Here is a 20990-nt window from a genome sequence, read left to right as displayed (position 1 = left end):
TTATCTTAGCTGTCTTGTTCAGCATATAGCTTACTGCTCTCCTGAACATCTGAGGCTCGTGCTCACCATTTCACATATGGAAAAACCCAAAGTGGTGTGGGGACTCTGAAGTACTCCCACTCCATTTTTTTCCAAACTGTTTCAAAGTGGTGTGGTTTTCCACCTTTATGGAACCCAGGGGTTCCATTCCAAAAACTCATGGCACATGATGTTCATATCAACTCGAACTCCCTCACATTTTGAGTCCCATTCTGCTATATAAGACCTCTCTCCTTGGGATGTCTGCCTCGCGTTGAGTTGAGGCTGCCAAAGACCCTAGTGTACTGCCATACACTCTCTCTCTGCTGCTATCCAGAGGGCATGGTTTGATTGATGCCTGGAGGTGTCGGAAAATCCAGTAATCAATTACAAAGTGCACATTCTGAAGTCACTTTGGTCCTGGCCTGTGAAGGTACCATTGGGGCCTTCCCCTTACCTAATCCTTGATTTCATCCCCACCCAACTGTCAATCTCCCAGATACACAAAACAGCTATAGGATCATAATTGGTGTCGAGAGCTTCATTGCACTGTATTATAGGGTAAAAATTCAAAAAAGTGAAGAAATACTCCATAATCTTGGAAACTGTTTTCAGTCTTGGAAAGGTTTTAATGAATTTTTCTCTTATCTTCAGAATAACGTTTTAGAGTTGTGGTCACTGTTTGACTTCCTTATGCCAGGATTTTTGGGTACTGAACGCCAGTTTGCAGCTCGTTATGGCAAACCAATTTTAGCAAGTAGAGATGCTCGGAGTTCCAGTCGAGAACAAGAGGCAGGTAAGGCACAAGCTCCAATCTATTTTCTTGCTTGTTTCTTTGTAACTCAAAATTGCTGTTGAAAACATCAAACACTTCAATATTGCAGTATGAAGTCTTTCTGTTTGTGGTGATTGAAGTAATTTGCTGCTTTGTTGTGGTTTCTAAACTATTTGCTATGTCTGCTGTTGACACCTAGGAGTTCTTGCAATGGAAGCACTGCACCGTCAAGTATTGCCATTTCTGTTGAGACGAATGAAAGAAGATGTACTACAGGATCTTCCACCCAAAATTATTCAAGATTATTACTGTACTCTCAGTCCTTTACAGGTAAGTTTAAAAAGCAAGATATAGACTCTCTCTGGTACTGACATTTGCTCTGCACTAGTTGGGACTACAGAGGAGTCAGTTGTAGCTCCATGATCCTGGGGTCAGTTCAGTATGAGCCTTGGCATACTTTAGACCACCCGGATTTGAAAATATTTTCTTATGAGGCTTAAAATTAAAATCACTGAGGAGTGTGTTTCTGGTATCACTAATGTGGGTAGTTGTAGGAAATAGTTTCCTGGCATGTATTACTTAGACAATATGCATGAATTTGCAAATTTAAAGTAAAATTTTCAACTAATGATTACACATAAACTGTGTGGTATTAATATTATGTTTAGTGAGAACTTAAAAAGTTCTCTTCGTTTGTTGCATTATTAGGCAGTCTGGATTTAAATTTTGTCGTTCTTGTTTTCTCACTCCTTTACACAATACACTCCTTTCTTTCACCTCGGGGGACCCTACAGGTTCAGCTTTATGAAGATTTTGCCAAGTCTCGTGCCAAATGTGATGTTGATGAAACTGTTTCATCTGCTTCACTGAGTGAGGAGACTGAAAGGCCAAAGCTTAAAGCTACAGGACATGTGTTTCAGGTACAGATTTCTTCAATAATTTGTGCTCTCTTGTTAATGTATTTCTAGTAGATTATATTCTACTAAATCCTGCCATACTGAAAAGGGTAATTTTTGTACACTGGATGTTGAAATATAGTTTAAAGTAAATTCGGTTAAATCCTGAACCTACTATTTAAATGAAGCAATTTCCATAGCTGTGATTAACTTGTCTGGAATAAGGTGTGAAGAGCTAAGATGATTAAATTACATTTTGATGTCTTATTTTCAAGTGAAACTTCCTGTTTAAAATATTTAAACTATAGTAGGTTTTTTTACGTATTCTGCTGAATTAATCAGACTGAAATTGTGCATGACCACAAGCCTTCATAAATTTGGATCCAAAGATAACTTAAGGTAAATTGGTATGGCAGTACTTCTCTGAAGGGCCTCACACAGCTTCCAGGTTCCAGTCTTGTTGTTTCAGAGTCACATGATGCTCTGATGCAAGGGTTTCATGCACTGTCCCCAGAGCTGGAACTAAGATTGTTTTAATACTAGCAGCGGCAAGTTTTCGGCTGGAATTAACTTTTTATTTAAATAAGTGTATGATACAAACATCATTAAAAATCTGTGTTGTCGTCAGACTTGTGAAATTATGGCCAAGTGGACTACAACATTAAATATCAGTTTTGTTCACCCCATTTTCCATAATCTTTAGTTGCTGCTAACCTCACCAGTTAACTTTTTTCTCTCAAAATTTAAAAGGCATTGCAATATTTACGAAAACTATGTAACCATCCAGCATTAGTGTTAACAACCCAGCATCCAGAATACAAGAGAACCACAGAGCAGCTTGCAGCTCATAACTCATCCCTTCGAGATATCCAGCATGCACCTAAACTGTCTGCTTTAAAACAAGTAAGTATACTTAAACCATGTTATGTATCCCAAAGTTCATAAACGTATGTACTGTTCTGGAGTTACTGTGATTATTGTATAACACTGTTTTTGAAAAAAACTAAATTCCTAACTGATAGTTTATTTAAAAAAATTTAGTTAACCTGTCCTTGAGTGTCTGCCATATTTCTGGTTTTACAGTTCCATTTTTCTGTTTTGGGTTATTTTTGTGGGGGGGGAAGAAGGCTATTGAATAATTTCTCTCAATCATTCCTGTGCAAAAGAATCCATACAAACAGAAGAAACTGAGACCCCTTGCAGTCAATGTGTGATGCTGAATTTGGGCAGAACTATTTGATTTCACGGTGAAGCGGACCATAAACAAAGTGCAGTCAAATAACAAAGTGCCAGCAAACTGGGAAAACGGGGAGATATTTTGTCCCTCTAATCTTTGTTATATTAAGCAAAGATGTTACTTGTAATAATAGCAAGTTTAAAAGTTTCAGGCAGAAGTGATTTTTAAATTGATGGGGTTTTTTAAAATGCAATTTCCATGTAAAATTGAGTGTAGTGCACGATTTTCTGACCAAGTGTTCACTCTTAGCATGGGACCACCATTTTCAGGAAAGTAGCTATAATTTATCTCTTCAAATTTTAATCCAAGGCATTTCTGCTCTCTTTATATATATATATATGGAAATGATCACTAGAAATATTTGCTAAAATTTAATTTTTTAGAAAATAGTACTACATTTCTTAAGAAAATAGGCATATGTAAGTAAGAAGATGGGATATGTATGAAGTGTTGATTTTGTACAAATACAGAAGTTATGTAGTTATTGCATGGAGATATAATTATCTCTCCAATCCTGCATTATAATGTGTGGGCACAGCAGTCTGCATACATGGATCACAATACAGGATCAGGCCTTAGTCATTGTTTTTTCAAGTGCTTTGGAGTATCTGAAGTATGAAAGCTGCTTTTTCTGTTCGCTGTTGCTTTACTACTTCCTGTTACTCTTAGCAGAAAATTGTTTGACCTGTTTATTATAGAAGACACCTCTGGTGGTTGAAGACATTGACTCAATTTTCTATATAATTACACATGGTTATGTATTATATCCCTCTTACTAATCTAATATTTGATAGAAAACTTCTTGTTTAAAACCAGTTTTTGTGGAAACAAGATAAGAAATTTAAATGTTTTCTGCCAAATTTTGCAGGTCCTTCATAATGTGAAAGGCTGTACAGTCAATATTCCTTGTTCCCTACAGAATGTGACTCCTAGCTCATTACATACCCTGCAGGAATTTGTGGGGGTGGGGAGAGAGAGAGAGGAAGAGAGAAAAATATGATTTTTATTCACTTCTGCCAGCAGTGTAAATATCTCTATTTACAAGAGAGACCTAATCCATTGTGGTAATTTTTATTTTAAAATTTACTTGAAGCTACTACTAGACTGTGGTTTGGGAAACGGTGGCTCTTCAGAGAGTGGCACAGAAGCTGTTGTGGCTCAGCACAGGATACTTATCTTCTGTCAGCTCAAGAGCATGCTGGATATAGTAGAACATGACCTTCTCAAACCTCACTTGCCCTCTGTTACATATTTGCGATTAGATGGCAGCATACCTGCTGGTCAAAGGCATTCCATTGTTTCACGGTAAGTTCCTCTCTTCTTTTCCTCTGGTGCCTTAAGGCAGACTACAATGGATGGCATTACTTGCTCGAATACAAAATTGAAGTGGCTCTTGTCTCCTGGGAGCTCTTGCAGCTTTTAATAAGATAGGGTATTATAATTTCTACGCATGTGATCAGATTGTACTGGCACACCATCATTGAATGACTGATCTTGCAATTTGAATCAGATTAAATGAACCAGTGTGAAGATGTGTTCACAAATATTAACTGAGTAGCAAGGAACCATGTGTCATAAAATAAGCATCATACTTTTTTAAAAAGTCGTTAAATTAAATTCTGAATAACACTAGGCTTAAATTGTAAGGAAATCTTCATATGATGGGCTTTCTTCGGTTCGCCAGTACTACAAAAGAGATTCCAAAATTCCAAGTGTACTCTGAATATAGTGAATATACTTACAACAACAATTGAACTATGAAAGCAGGTCTTTATTGTAAAGCCTGAAACATTTACTTGTGAGCCAGCTTGGTTGTCTCTTCTGTTCATCATGCAGAGACCTTTATACAATCCTAATTCCTGGTTTCTTGCTGTCTTGATCAACTCCAATGTTTCCAACTCTTGCAGTGATGAGTGTTTTTTCTTGAATAGGGGAGAATCTCAGGTTTCCTGTAAAATAAAAAACGAAATTTCTATTCCTCATTGCAAAGAAAATCTTGAAAACATGAAACAAATGTAGTAATCAACCAGAAAGCAAATAAAAAATAACCAAACTTTCATGATTTTTTTTGAACACTGAGAATATTGCTATTGTAGTTTGTCCCTAGACAGATTAAGTACTTTGTCACTCTGGCAGAGCCCTATATCCATATGTCATTTGGCCTTCTGTTCAAAATTATACCTGCTGGTCCTTGTATGGTGCTCCTCAAGAAGAGGACAGGAGCATTCCATATACGCTTCCCCTCCTTCCCCCGCCGAAGCTGTGAGAGAAATAGTCTGGAACAAAGATTGCATCTTGTTAGATTTTTTTTTTTTACTTTTAGATGCATATTTTCACTTTTGTTTGTAACCATCTCTGCCTTTATCTCTTTTACTTCTATGCTTTTTTTCTTAATAAACTTGTTTTTGTTTTTATTATAAACCAATTCAGTGTTGTGTTTCGAAGGGAAGGGCATTTTTACCTCTTTTAATAAATTGTAACATGCTGTCTCTTTAACAGAGCAGCGTACTTTAATATTGTCTGTGAATATATAGTGATAGGTGCTATGCAGTGCAAAGAAGCATCTCTGAAAAGCTGGAGTTCACTTATTACTTGCTAGGCAAGATTTGGGCTGGGGGAGCCTAGAAAAGTTTGTTGGAGGAAGACCAATTGATGTGGCAAGGAGCTGACAGTCTAATATCTAGTAAACCTCACTCTTGCAGAGAAGAAACAGTGGCCCACAGCTCTGGGTATCCCCATCAGCATGTTAAAATTAACGAGGCCTTTGAAAGCACCAGCCAATAACTTCACAAGATAATACTCAAAACCCACTTCATCCTAGATTAAACACAGGCTTGTAAATTCAATAGCCCACTTGCCAATGACAATTAGGAACGTTTTTTCCCTAATGAGTAGAGTGTCTGCAGATTTGACTTTTTTATTTTATTTTTATTAAGTTTTCTGGCTGTTATGGTTGTGAACTGAGGAAGCCAGCACTGTAGTGGCTAAACTTGAGGCTGTGGAGCTGTTTGCCTCAAGACTGTGCTGCTGCTCGTAGCTTTCATAGGATCAGAACATGGGAATCGAGACTGGTAGTTAGTTTCATTGCTGCTTATCAGAACACTGAGAACAGCAGTGAAACTACCTTTCAGTCTGCTGCTCCTTTTGGGAAACGATGCATAGCCGTTCCTGTGGGAGGCAGAATAGAGTAAGTCGCACATATGTATGAGCAGCATGACTAGCAGCCAGGAGGCTTAGAGAACAGAAGTGACAGTAACCAATTTTCCCACCCTTGTTCCTCTTTGGACTTCTGATCCCAACAATCGGGAGGCTCAAGCAGGAGGATTGGTGAAAAGAACATTCTCTTACTTGTAACAAAATGTCACTAGAATAGTATACTAGGTAGCATATTTGTACTTCAAAAAATAATACATGGCAATATTATATAGACTTCCTTTTTCAGACCCATTAGAATTCTAAATAGCTTGACACCAGTCCATGTCAATGGCATGGATTTTTTTTTCCGTATTATAGCAGTGTGACCCTATTGTAAGGCTCTGTAAAGCCTGTTTAGACTAGTGTACCCTCCACTATTCACCTACAGTACTGCTGTCTCTGGTGACTACAGGCCAGATAGACAGAAGCCATTTGTGGGAGTCAGTCCATGGCAACAGCTGTGTCCAAGGACAAAGAGTTCCCATGGAGAGGGCAGGCAGCAGTACTGCTTCCATCCCTTGGGAATTCAACTGAGCAAGGCAGCTTTAAGTTCCAGCCAGTGATCCCTAAGGAGCTATGCCTAGTCAATATACTGAATCAACATGACCTGGCCAACCCCACCTGCATTAAGAGCTTGTGCCCGTTGCTTCTGAATCCCCAAGCAGAATGGATGTTGAAGGTGGTTTATACCATTGTGCCCCAACTACTGGCAAATGTTTCTACATTAACAAAAGTGAATTGGGGCACCAGCATTATTGGCATTGTAGCAGAGTGTCAAAAATTAATCTTTTTTTCTGATTTTTAGAAAACAGATTTGAGAATCATTTTAAGGAAACAAATGCCTTCATTCACATTAGTTTTTACCTTAACTAATTATTGATTTTCAGAATGTGAGTTATTTTGTAAATAATGTAAAGTAGTTTTTACTGAATTATTTCCTCTTCTAGTGAGCTACAATCTCTGCCTGTGTCAATTAACCTTTCAGGTGACTTAAAAAAAAATCTTGACAACAAGCAGTGAAAAATATGATGTCGAAAGTGATTAAATACACCATTAATTATTTATTTATTTACTTGTAGTTTTTGTTCCATTTCATTTCTGCAGTCACTCTTATGAACTTCTAAATACTTGACTTTTTATATTTATATATATATATAGGTTTAATAATGACCCATCCATAGATGTTCTTTTGCTCACCACTCATGTTGGTGGACTGGGACTTAACTTAACAGGAGCTGACACAGTAGTATTTGTGGAACATGACTGGAACCCAATGAGAGATCTGCAAGCAATGGATCGAGCGCATCGTATTGGACAGGTAAAATACCAATTGTTAATCTTTCATGAGTTATCAGAAACATCTTTTTTGTTCCCGCAGCCAGGGTCTCCCACAATTTTTGGTGTCTGCGTTGCTCTCTTCTGTCTGCAGCTCATGGACAAACAAGAGCTTTGGAGCTGCATAGTCTGGCCACACCTCAGCTCCTGCTTGATTTCAGTTTCTCTGCTTACATGGCAGCATGTGGATAGTGGTTTTTACAACTCCTGCCTTCACATTTGGCTAAGGGGGCTTTTTTTTTTTTCTCCAAAATTTTGGGGCAGTGGTGAGCAATGATCTCTCTCCTCCCCCCAGGCCAGTTTTTAGCCAGGTGTTGGAAACCCACAGAGCCTTAGGTACAGTGTCTCCCTGCTGGCTGCTCTGCTGTACCTGGAAGGTGCACAGGTACAGTAGAGCAGCCCAAAAAGCACCGAATGAAATCCAAATGGTGCTTCATCTTTGAGGCTGCCGTCCTGGGCTCAGCAGACGGTCAGTTGTGCCCAGCCTTCTGTCCTTAACTCTGTTACTTCCCAGGGCTATGAGTTGGACAGGCATGTGGCATCTTCTATCCACTGAACAGCTTTGACTCCAACATGCAGGGGAGGGGAGAAGGACCAGGAGTCTGACAGAGCAGGAAGAAGCTCCAAGGATGAGGAGGACCACAGTCAAATGACTCAAGGAGCCCCTGGAGAATAGAGGGAACAGTATTGTAGGGTTACAAATGCTCCTCCAAAGTCCTAAAATGGGTCCTGAGCACCCTGATAAATCAGGGTTCATAAGCACCCTCCTCCTTCCCAATTTGGCCAGGACGGATCTCCAAGTGTTCCCACTCCGGGAGGGGGGGGGTAGGGGGGAGGGGGATCCAGCAGGTGAGGACTCTTAAGATCTCAGACTTCAAAAAGTGTTTTCCTTAACCTCTGAGGATAGTACAAGAAGCAATGGGCTTAAATTACAGCAAAGGAGGTTTCAGCTGGACATCAGGAAAAACTTCCTAACTGTCTGAAGTTAAGAATTGGAACAAATTCCTTGGCTTTAGCAAAGCTTTTGATACGGTCTCCTACAGTATTCTTGCCAGCACGTTAAAGAAGTATGGGCTGGTGAATGGACTATAAGGTGGATAGAAAGCTGGCTAGGTCATCGGATTCAACGGGTAGTGATCAATGGCTCCATGTCTAGTTGGCAGCCAGTATGAAGTGGAGTGCCCCAAGGATTGGTCATGTGGCCGGTTTTGTTCAATATCTTTATTAATGATCTGGAGGATGACGTGGATTGCACCCTCAGCAAGTTTGCAGATGACACTAAACTGGGAGGAGTGGTAGGTATGCTGGAGGATAGGGATAGGATACAGAGGGACCTAGACAAATGCTACCTATTAATTTCATTTGGTGGCCCCTTGTTCTTGTATTTTGAGAAGGAGTAAATAACACTTTCTCTATACCACTCATGATTTTATAGACCTGTATCATATCCCCCCTTAGTCGCCTCTTTTCCGATCTGAAAAGTCCCAGTCTTATTAATCTCTCCTCATACGGAAGCCGTTCTATACCCCTAATAATTTTTGTTGCCCTTTTCTGAACCTTTTCCAATTCCAATATAAATTTATTTGAGATGGGGTGACCACATCTGCATGCAGTATTCAAGGTGTGGGCATACAATGGATTTATATAGAGGCAATATGATATTTTCTGTCTTATTATCTATCCCTTTCTTGATAACTCCCAACATTCTGTTCACTTTTTTGACTGCTGATGCACATTGAGTGGATGATTTCAAAGAACTATCCACAATGACTCCAAGATCTCTTTCCTGAGTGGTAACAGCTAATTTAGACCCCCATCATTGTATATGTATAGTTAGGATTATGTCTTTCTTAAAAACCTCTAAAGTCAGGCTTGACAAAGCCCTGCCTGGGATGATTTAGTTGGGGATTAGGTCCTGCTTTGAGCAGGGGGTTGGACTAGATGACCTCCTGAGGTCCCTTCCAACCCTATGATTCTGTGATTCTAAATTGCTTAGGGAAGTTGTGGAATCTAAGTCATTAGAGGTTTTTAAGAACAGGTTAGACAAACATCTGTCAGGAATGGTCTAGTTATTACTCTGGTCCTGCCTTGAGTGTGGGGGACTAGACTAGATTACCTATTCAGATCCCTTCTGGTCCTACTCTTCTGACCTCCTGGTTATGGAAGTAATAGTAGTCCCTCAGAAGAAAGATCCTCAGGGTTCTACTCAATTTTCTTTATCATTGAGAAGCATACAGCAGAAAACCAAGCCATTCTAGATTTCAAAAGGCTCAACAAATGGATGAAGAAAATTAGGTTCCAGAAGGAGATATTAACCGCTACAATGTCATCCCTGTCCCAGGGGGACTTTCTGACTTAGTGGATCTGGAAAATGCATACCTTGACAACCCAATCAGACTGTGCCATCACAGGATCTTAGGGTTTACTTATGACAGAAGGTATGCTCAATATGATGCTCCCATTCGGCTTGTCCTCAGCCCCACTGAGTCTTTACAAAGATTGTGGTAATCATAGCCAGACTCAGGTCACAAGGGATCCACCTGTATCCCTTCCTGGAGATGACATTTTAATCATAGCTCCGTCCCCACCAACAACACGCAGAACTATGTCCCTGACCTTGAATTTCCTGCAGGCACATTGGTTTATTATCATCAAGAAAAGCTCCTTCATTCTGTCCACCCAAATAACTCACTTGGGAGGGGACATAGATACCTCGATAGCAAGGATATATCCATCTCTAGAGATGTTCCAAAAGATTCAAGATATCCTCATGTTGTTTTGGAACTGCAAGAGGCCCACTGTTGCACTGAGCCTTCAACTGCTAGATGTCCTAGTATCATGCATAGAGATCACTCCATCACACATCGGACACCTTTTTTAAGGCTTCATCTTAAAGGTATGGGACTACTCCCCAGATTGCATGGAAGATAAAGTGAGGGTTTGGGAACAGGTAATTAAGTCCTTAAATGTTTGCAAGGGCATGCCCATGCTGTTCCGGCTCCCCTGATCCTCACAGCTGCCACCAACCTGAAGGGCTGGGGACCACACCTGGCTCCCAAATAGCTCAAGGCATATGGAACCTGGACGAAAGGACCCACAGCACAAACCTCCTAGAACTAAGAATGGTCAAGTTTGTGCTATGAAGGTTCCAGTCCAACCTAGAGAGGAACCACGTCCTGACTGAGTCAGACAACATGACCATGGTTGTATATGTGAACGACCAAGGGGGAACAAGAAGCCCAGCGCTACACATCGAAGCAACAGAAATCATCCAGTGAGTGGAGCATTCTCTCCTCTCTCTTAAGGCAGCTCACATAAAGGGAGACTTGAACCAGAAGGCAGACTGGCTCAGCAAGCACAAAGTGAATAACTCCTGGTGGTGCATGAATCAGGAAGACTTCAAGTTAATCATCCAATTGTTCAGCCTGCCATTCTTCTTTGCATATGTGCAATGTGCCTCAGGTGGCACACAACCAGGATTCAACACCAAATTTGGTCTGCTGGTTGGATCATTAATTTCCCCAGCTTGGGCTGGGTACTGACAAGGACTGTGACATGAATGCTGGGCCATGCCCCCTGGCCTGCCATTAACTGACCGATTCTTTAACACATGAATGTGAAGAGACCAGAGTACTTCACCAGAGCAGTGGACCCCAGATCCATTGGGACAGAATCCCTATCGCACAGATGGCCACAGGGCGGCCTCTATGCGTTTCCACCCTTCTCATTATTATGGGAAGGTGGTTCAGAAAATCAAACAAGATAGGGCAACAGTATTATTGGTAACCCCACATTGACCAAGGAGATCCTGAGTTTTGGACCTGATCGTGGAAATTGAGACCACCGGTACAGCTCGCCTAGGGGGAAAGGACATCCGTTCTTCTCACAAGGTCCTGTGCTTTATCCAGCCTTCCTATTGAAAGGGAAGCACTGGTATCATTGAGTCTGCACTCCAAAGTCGTCAGAATACTCCTTTCTTTTGGAAGAATATCATCCTTGAAAGCATACTCCTGTATTTGGACTGTGTTTTGTGGCTGGTGCCGGGAACATGAAACCAACCCTAGAAATCCAGGAATTCCAGCTATCTTGGATTTTCTTCAAGAAGGCTTCAACAAAGGTCTCTTCCTCAGCACGATTACATGTCCGGTGTCTGCCTTTTAGTAGCATGATATTCACGGTATCCATAGGTTCTTTGACAAAGAACCTCTGGGTAGCCAGATTCCTTATGGCAGTGCAGTTAGTCAAGCCAGATATTAGACCTCTTTTTCCCAAGTGGCACGCCACTTGTACTGAGAGCCCTGACAAACATAATTTCAAAGCATTTGGTGTATGTTTTTATTTGTCCATCAAAACTTGGTTTCTGATTGACACTTGCCTGGTAGACATGATGGCTGAGTTGGCGGTGCTCTCAATGCAGGAACTTTACTGTGTATTTCATCAGGACGGGGTGGTGCTCAGAGCTCCAGAATCATTTATCCCAAAGGTGAACTCTTTCCATGATTCCCAAGAGGTGGTTCTACCTTCATTCTGTCCAAGGCCATACCCTCCTGAGGAGAGAGGGCACAGTTTAGATGTCTCTGAAAATTTACCTCCAAGTACAGCGTCCACAAGGAGAGCAGATGTCCTGGTTTTTGTAGCCTTCCAGCCAAGGACTCAGAGCTTCCATCTCCTCTGTTGCTCAGTGGATTAGATGATACATTGTGAAAGTATACAAGGCATTGGAGATTCTGGTTCCAGAAGGGGTTAGGGCACATTCTGCGTGATCCCTGGTGACCTCATGGGCTGCAAAAGCTAATGCACCCCCAGCAGAAATTGATAAGGCAGTCACTTGGTCAAATGCTACCATCTTTATCAAGCAGTACAAGGTGGACTTGCTGTCCTCTGCAGACTTTAAGGCCAGAAGGGACCATCATAACCACCTAGTCTGACCTCCTGCACAGTACAAGCCACAGTGTAGCCCCTTGCTCACCCACTCCTGTAACGTCTGGCAGATCCATAATCTCTGGCTGAGTTACTGAACTCCTGAAATCAAGAGAGGACTTCAGGCCCTCAGCAAGACTTAGCCACAAAAAAGCTTCACCAAAGCAGCAACAGAGCTTGTACGCTTTCTAAGCAAGCTAAAATAGCTTTTTTAAAAAAAAATCAAAGAAAGCAAAAACAGGGAGGAAAAAGCATAAAAGAACTAGGTGGTGTGAATCTTCCGATTCCTCTTCCTCCTCCATAGAGATTGATAAATTGTTGGGCTCTGACTCCAATCAGAACTGGGAAAAGACTTCAGCAAAGATCCCCCCGTGTGAGAAATGGATTATTTAGATCAGCCTGAAGAAAACTGTGAGAGTAAGCCTCTGAGCAAATTTCTTCTCTCAAAATCCTCCCCTGTAGCCACAATTACTCTACATTCCTCCTTCAAGGAAGTAATCCTGGATGAATGGGATAAGCCAGACAAGAAGAACCACATTAACAGAAATTATATTAGGTTCTGTACGATCCAGGGATCAAAAATCCCAATTACTGATATACCAAAAGTTGATGCCGTAGTGTTCCTGACTAGAGATATATTATCCCCTCAGAAGGTGAGTTCTACCCTAAGAACTCCATGGGTAGAAAAATGGAGACCACTCTCCAAAAAAAACCACCAAAAAACATAGAGGCCTCTCCAGCCTTCCTGTTCCTAGCAGCTGCTTCCTTTGCAATGGCATCTCTGTCCTGGCTGGAAGATCTCAGAGCTCTCAAGGATACAGAGCTACCATGACTTTGTCTGTATTTTAAACAGTTTCCTTGGAAACAGTGTAAATTGTTGCTGACACCTCAGTGGATGTGATGAGATTCTCAGCCAAAGCCATGACCCCCAGCTCAGCGACCAAGCACCCGCTATGGCTCCATTCCTGGAAGGTGCATTGCCACTCAAAGCAGATACAGTAAAATCTTAACAGTCCCAATGCCACATGGTGCCTTTAAAAGAGTACAGACCGACCTTCAGACAAATGTGTTCCTTTTGGCCATTGTTCTCACAGAATACCAGCAAAGAGACAGCATGTTCTCCTGAGAAGCCGTAGAATTGTGACACAGGAGGAAAGCCTCAAGGGAACGCTGCCACTCCCGAAACCTCTTTATGACAAAGACCGCATTTTATGGGCTCCACCCCATCTTAATTATGGGCTCCACCCCATCTTTTTTTCATCTAGTTCTCCATCTTGAATGACCCTGTAAAACACGATCTAATCCATGAGACTGCCACCTAGTCAAATGCTACCACTTTTTTATCAAGTACAAAAAGATAGACTTCTTGTCCTCTGCAGAGGCATCCTTTGGCAGGAAGGTTCTGCAGGTGGAGGCCTGGAAATGATTTTGCCTTTTTAAACAAATATTCTAGATTGGGAGACCATTTCTGACCTTTTCTATAACCCTCCTTACATCTGTTTACTGCTTGCTGCTTCCCAGATGTCAAGAATTGTGGAAGGTGCTGGGCTGCAGAATGAAAAATTTTACTGATTTCCTTTCTGCTAGCATCAGCTCCCACAATTCTACTCACCCGAGATGGCTCCTAAGTCAAAGATCAGACATTAAGTGAAATCGTTACCATAGGACTGTATTTCTTGGTCTAACGTGTATAGTTATTTCATTATCTCTGTAATATTTATTAATGATGATATGCAAGTTTTACAGCTTTGGAATAACTCATCTGGAAGTAGGCAGGAACTGGGGAGGGAGGCATGACCAGACCATGTGGTTTCAAAACTCTGCTCCGCCTCTGTTAGCTGCAGAGAGAGGAGAGCAGCCCAAAAGTCAAGAATTGTGGGAGATACTGCTAGCAGAAAGGAAAATTATCAGTAAGAAATTTTTCCATTCTCTCACTTGATAAATTAGTATAAGCCTGCATAACAGAAAACACCAGAGCTTGCTCTTTGTAATATATGGTTTTTGTATTATTTTTTCAAGTACGGTTAGGCTTGATCAAACACCTGAATGAGGAAAGGAACATTTTACGTTGGCTAGCATGTAGGATCAGGAGATAATCCTTGGCAGAGCCAAAAGGAAAATCTGGAGCTAACTGTATGACCTTAGTCAAGTTACTTAAACATGCTGTGCTTCAGGTCTCTATTTGTAAAGTGTCTCTCAGAGTTTGAGGTTTAATTCATGCTTGTAAAGCACTTTTGAGAGCCTCAGGTGAAATTATTTTTCCCCTTGTCTGTATTCTTGTTGGAAGTTTCATTTCACTTACTTTTTCATGATGTACTGGTCTCATCTTGACTTAACATCCCTTGTTGCATCCATTATCAACAAAGGCCTGAAATTGACTATCTCTAGAAGTACTGCTTGTAAAGACGCTAATTCAGAAAAGCATTTAAGCATGTGCTTGTGTTTTGCTGAAGTGGGGTGTAAAGGCCTTATTCTGAGAAGTACCAAGCCAATTGAAGTCAATACCTATTGACTTCAATGGGAGTTGTGTATTCAGGATCATGCCCTGAATGAGTAGAAATGTTGTTGCTGAAAACAAGACTCTCCCTTTTTCCTCAAGGACATTGTGTGCCTGGTCCGTGTCTTGTGAGCTGGGAGTCTAAGAAATCTAACTACAATCACTATAAGGCAGTAGAGAGCACTATCTGAGCAGGTTGGCACTTTGTTTTTGGGACTGTTTTTTTTTTTGCCTTTACCTGTGTGGCTCCATTCACTAAAAGCTGCCTCCTACCCAAATCCTCTCTATCCCATACCATGGTTTGTAATTAACGTTTTAAAACCATGTATTGACATGTTTTAATATTTGTATAATGAGAATTTTTCCTTTCAGAAACGTGTTGTCAATGTGTATCGCTTGATAACGAGAGGAACTCTGGAAGAGAAAATTATGGGTCTGCAGAAGTTCAAAATGAATATTGCAAATACAGTGATTAGCCAAGAGAATGCAAGCCTACAAAGCATGGGAACAGATCAGCTTCTTGACCTATTCACTCTTGACAAGGTAAAGAACCATTTGCAAAAGTATCTACTAAAAAGAAGCATTTAGAGGCATGAACATAAAAAATGCTGTGATGTGAATCCTAAAATTACTGGTCAGACAAGCATTTGAAATAGAATAATGAACACCAAGATGTTTCCCAAGGAGCCGTTACCCTCATCCTCTTGGAATGGACTCCACAATGCTCCAGAAAGCACGAATATCAATCTTTCAGAGGTGTTCCAGTGTTAATGTGTGTAAAGGGAAACTAGGAATAAATAAGATGCTTGTGATTAATAAATATTATAGAACACTTTTTTTTATCTTAGTTTAAATGTGTCCATTTTTTTCTTTTAAGGATGGGAAAAGTGAAAAAGCAGATACTTCTTCTGGGAAAGCCTCTATGAAAGCAGTTCTTGAAAATCTGGGAGAACTTTGGGATCCAGAACAGTATGATTCTGAATACAGTCTAGAAAACTTTATGCATTCACTCAAGTAACCATCTTACATTCTTGATTCAATTGCTGCTAGTTCACGTATTTTTCTGCTGATATTCAGCAAATTTCAAAGCATATATAGTGAACCTATAGCTCAATATGTAAATAGACTTCTTGAAAGAAGAATCAGCAAAAGACTGACACTGAATAGTGTCATATGTTTCACTGGGGGAGTTATTCTGTCTTAAATATTTGCACTGTATAAAACTTTAAATGTAAACATATTGTGAGGTGGTTTGAATTTTACTTGCTAAACAGATGCAAATTCTTATTTGGTAGAGGAATAAAACCCAGCAAGTTTTACATATGCTAACAAGTGTTACTTCCTTTTGAAATAAGTCCACCATTGTTCCTTGCTGTATCTATAGTTTTGTACAGATAAGTTTCAGTGAGTACTTCAGGATGTTCGTGTACATTTTTTTTATTTTAAACATAACTTGCTTTTATGATTTATTAAAAAGTAAGATTTTTTTCAGCTTAACAAGTTATAATGATCTTTCATTCAGATCATTTCAAGATGTACATCACCAATGGCAAACCCTAGAAGCTAGAAAGAGTGGTGGGAAACTAAATGGAACTAGATTTATGTGTGCCCATCTCTGTATATTGAATATAAATATATAATGCTCTTCAGTCTTTTGACATCACTTTGAGAGCAGTTGATTTCAACTTTTTAATCTAATGTGTTATACTAAATACAGGTAAATGGTCTGTTTAAGGCCACCTATGCATCCCATTAAGAGGGGTGTGCTTTTTTAATTTATCTATAAGGCTAGAATATAGCCCCATTCAGAGACCTATGTATTCAGTAGGTTTCAGTCCTATATATTTTTTGTAACTAAAAGAACAAATATACAAACAGAACTTTTCCAGAAATAGATTTTGCACTGTTTAGAATTCTAAAATCCATGCTGAAGAGACTGTTTACTGTACTAGTGCATGAATTAAAACCTCTTAAACAGAAGATGGGAAAATATTTTCTTTAGGGATCTAGATATACATACATATCATCATAGAAATACCTCCTCTCAATCTGAGGGAATGGAGCATTAGAGTTAAAATCATGTAACAAAGATTCTAAAGCAGGGGTGGGCAAACTACAGCTGCATCTGGCCCTTCAGATGTTTTTAATCTGTCCCTCGAGCTCTCGCCGGGGAGCGGAGTCCAGGGCTTGCCCCACTCCATGCATGCCGTGGCTCCGCATGGCTCCCGGAAGCAGCAGCATGTCCCTCCACCGGCTCCAACATGTAGGGACAGCCAGGCAGTTCCACATGCTGACCCCGCAGCCCCCAATGGCCAGGAACCGTGGCCAATGGGAGCTGCAGGGGCGGCGCCTGTGGACTGGGCAGCGCGCAGAGGCACCTGGCCATACCTCCGTGTAGGAGCCAGAGGGAGGACATGCTGTTGCCTCCAGGAGCTGCTTGAGGTAAGAGTCACCCAGAGTCTGCGCCCCTGACCCCCTTCCACCCTCTGTCCCAGCCCAGAGCACCTTCCTGCACCCCCTATCCCTCATCCCTAGCCCCACCGCAGAGCTCGCACCCGCAGCCTGAGCCCCCAGCCCGGAGCTCCCTCACATGCCCTGAACTCCCCATTTCTGGTCCCACCCCAGAACCAGCACCCCCAGCCAGAGCCCTCACCCCCTCCAATACCCCAAACCGCAATTTCATGAGCATTCATGGCCCGCCACACAATTTCCATTCCCAGATGTGGCTCTTCGGCCAAAAAGTTTGCCCACCCCTGTTCTAAAGGGCTTTAATAGCTGGGAGTGAGTATACAGTAGCTGTATATTAAGCAGCTTTTTATAAAAGGGAGTCAATAGTAAAGGTGGTATGTATGTTTATAGATGTGCATGTATGTACCAGTATGTACACAATTTTATAAATATATTAAATTATAGCTAAATTTACAAAGCTGTCTGAATACATATATAGGATATATGTATAGATATCAAAATCTACAATTTGTAGCTTGTTGTGCACTTAAGCGTCAGACTAAAAACCATCAGAGACCTCAAATATGTAAAATAACAGATTGCTTTGTTAAAACACCCCTCCCCCCAAAAAATAAAATAAAAAAACCCGCTTATCCTATAAAAGCAAGACTGTTCTGCTGCATTTGGAAATGAATTTGACATATTTCAGTAGTTACAAACTGCCATATTGTAATATTAAACTAGCATTCCATTAAAAAAAATAAAAACAAAATTGGGAATACATAACTCTTTGTATGTTGTATGTACATGTTCTGTGTGTATGTAGAAAAGAATGATGAATGGAGAGAGACCAGTTTTATGCATAGTGAACAGTCCTAGGGAGAAGTACAGTTGGGTCATTAGTGGTGAATGTTTTGGTGCAGGGATGATCCTGATTGGTTAATGTTCACTGCAAAAATAAAGTATCTTTCTCCCCCAGATGCATAGCAAGTACCTTCATGTACATTGCCTAGGTTTTTTCTACTGCATGTTCCAGAAAAGATGAACAGTGTGTAACTAATATCTCAAAACAATAAGCTTTGGTGTCCTTCTGTTCTAAAATTTGACTTGCTATTGTTGTAGCCAAAGAATTACTATGCATTAATTTTGTAGGCATTCGGAGATAATGTTGACAACTCTTTTATGCATTAATCTTGCTGTGGCTCCAAGACATCAGTGATGAAAAAGATGGTAAATGTTTTTCTTTAATTTCAGTAAAGAAGTGTTTTTATCTAACCATAAAACATTGCATTAATTTAAAACTAACTTGGGGAACTCTGCAGCAACAAGCATTCCAATCTATTTATGATGATGGGAATTTGCTGGAGCACTGCAAAGCTCTACTCCTGTCACTTCCATATGGTCACCTGGACTGCATTACATTAATTACCACCATAGGGAAGGAAAGATACTGCCTAGCAACACTCCCATGTGATGTCTTTAAATTGGCTGCTCATTGTCACATTTTTGTTGCTATGCAACCCTAATCCTCCTTATGACAGTGGCCTTCTTGGATGTGACATCAAGATGGCCCCGGCCAAGAGCTGGGGAGTCCGGAATAATTAATGTTTGTGTTAATTTGAGGATTGTATGCACAAATTATAATTCTTAAGAGAAAATGTTCAGAGCAGGAAAAAGACATAAAACACCAATGAGGACTGGTTCAAATCATTTTTGTATAAAGTCAGACTAAACAATCTGCGATTGAATGACATTAAACTCAGGCAAGTTTCAGGACCAAGAAAACAATGAATGGATTCAAAGAAAAAAGACCCTATACACTTTTTAGTAAATGAAAAGATGTGTAATGAACATTAATCTGTTCAGAAATGATGCAAATAGTAGCTGTCTAAAGTATTCAGAATTAAGCAGAATTCTTGCAGACTTCAAGTTTGAGGGGAACCAAGGCCTGAAAAGATACTAATCTGAGATTGCAATTTTTATTAAGGTTGCAGCTCAGACTGACATTCTAATCTGAGCCAATGTCTATGAGATTCTTTAAAGTACATGGTATTAAAAAACATAGACTATAAAACACTTTGGGGCAGAAAGTACCATTTTAGAAGCAAACTATATGGATGTGTGTAGTTCTTTTCAATTTTTGAAATAACCTAATTTTTGAAATAACATACCGTATATACTTGTTCATAAGCTGAATATTTTTGGTAAAAAAAGTGACGCATCAAAGAGTGGGGGGTCGGCTTATAAACGGGTCTACACCAACATTTGATGATTTTAAACTCTATGAAATCATTGAATTGAATATCTAATACATTGTCGTTTTGTTTACCTGGAGCGTCTGCAGACATGGAGCCCCTCAGTTCCCAGTGGCTGCGGTTTGCCGTTCCCAGCCAATGGGAGCTGCAGGAAATGGCGCCACTTCCCGCTGCTCCCATTGGCTGGGAATGGCAAACCACAGCCACTGAGAACTGAGGGGCTCTATGCCTGTGAACGCTCCAGGGAAACAAAACGTCCTGACCCACCAGCAGCTTACCCTGACAGGCCGGGAGCCAAAGTTTGCCAACCCCTGAAATATAGGGTCGGCTTATGAAAGGGTCATATGTTTTTTACTATTTTTACCTATCCATCTTTTGCGGGGTTGGCTTATAAACAAACGGGCTAATGAATGAGTATATACAGTAATTGTTCCAAATGAATCTTTCCAGTCTAGTATTAGTGAAGTTTGTGCATGTGCACTACATCTGCATGTTAAATATCTTATTGAAAATTTTAGTTTCTCCATTTGCATCCTTAGGAAAAAGGCAGCAAATATGACAACTACCCAAAGAGTCCACAGCCAGTCTTCACAGCTGATAAGGAGAGAGGACTTCTCTTGTTATACTGGGGACAATCATTTTCCATGCCACATAAAGTGTAATTAATTCACTTTTGTTTTAGAAATCTTCCAGGAAAGTTAAGTGATGCATTTCCATGCCATCTCCCAACTCTTCTTCCTAGTCCTCCACAGATACCTTCTCTATCCCTTTTCATGAATCCATCTCCTGGGGCCTCTGCTTTAACACAAATTTGCCACAGTTCTGCAATTTGGGGGGAAACACAAATTGTTCCCCAAGAGTATTGAAGAGAATGGCTCTTGCTTTTTCAGTTAAAAAATAACAAAAAACAAAACAAGAACAGTAGTCTCACACCTGTGTTTGACTTTTGCAAATCCAGATCTTCTGAGATACTTGTTTCAAGTGTGTGGTGGTGGTGGTGGTGATCTTTCCGTGCTCTTTTTGTACTTTCTCAGGATTAGTTTGGGACTTTATTCTTCCATTTCTCCCACCATGAAATCAGGAAGACAGAGTCCAAGTTATTCTTACAGTTCTAACTTAATCTTGTCAATTTTGACATTCTAGTAGCCCTGTCACTGAACATCAAAACCGGTTGCCAACAGTTCCAGATCTGTTACCTCAAACCATTACCAGGTCTTCCATCTAGACCTGAGGTCACTCCATATGGCATCTTAGTGTGTGAAATCCTTTTAGGATTTGGATGTAGACACCCAAATCGTTGGCTGCAACCAAAGAGTGCTGAGCTATGCTCAGGAAGGTAAGTACAAAGGTGGACTTAGTGTCTGAGCGTAACAAGTTTTCTTAAATGACTTGCATTTTCTCTAGTTTGGGAACA

At 40.5% G+C, this 20990-nt stretch overlaps 1 protein-coding gene across 2 annotated transcripts in view; it reads left to right on the top strand.

The window, feature by feature from the left end:
• BTAF1 (B-TFIID TATA-box binding protein associated factor 1) overlaps positions 1-18107 on the top strand; it is a 95829-nt gene extending 77722 nt beyond the window's left edge. For both annotated transcript variants that reach the window (XM_074959097.1, XM_074959096.1), the window contains exons 31-38: positions 673-814; positions 993-1123; positions 1588-1713; positions 2440-2592; positions 4020-4231; positions 7280-7439; positions 15246-15416; positions 15751-18107. In XM_074959097.1, coding sequence (XP_074815198.1) covers positions 673-814; positions 993-1123; positions 1588-1713; positions 2440-2592; positions 4020-4231; positions 7280-7439; positions 15246-15416; positions 15751-15891 — 1236 coding nt within the window. In that variant the 3' untranslated portion in view covers positions 15892-18107. The remainder of the gene's footprint in view (positions 1-672; positions 815-992; positions 1124-1587; positions 1714-2439; positions 2593-4019; positions 4232-7279; positions 7440-15245; positions 15417-15750) is intronic.
• Positions 18108-20990: the final 2883 nt, after the last annotated feature.

This window comes from Natator depressus, chromosome 7, assembly GCF_965152275.1.
Source record: "Natator depressus isolate rNatDep1 chromosome 7, rNatDep2.hap1, whole genome shotgun sequence".
NCBI lineage: Eukaryota > Metazoa > Chordata > Testudines > Cheloniidae > Natator > Natator depressus.
Note: the sequence above shows the minus strand (reverse complement) of the source record. Positions and strands in the feature narration are given on the sequence as shown.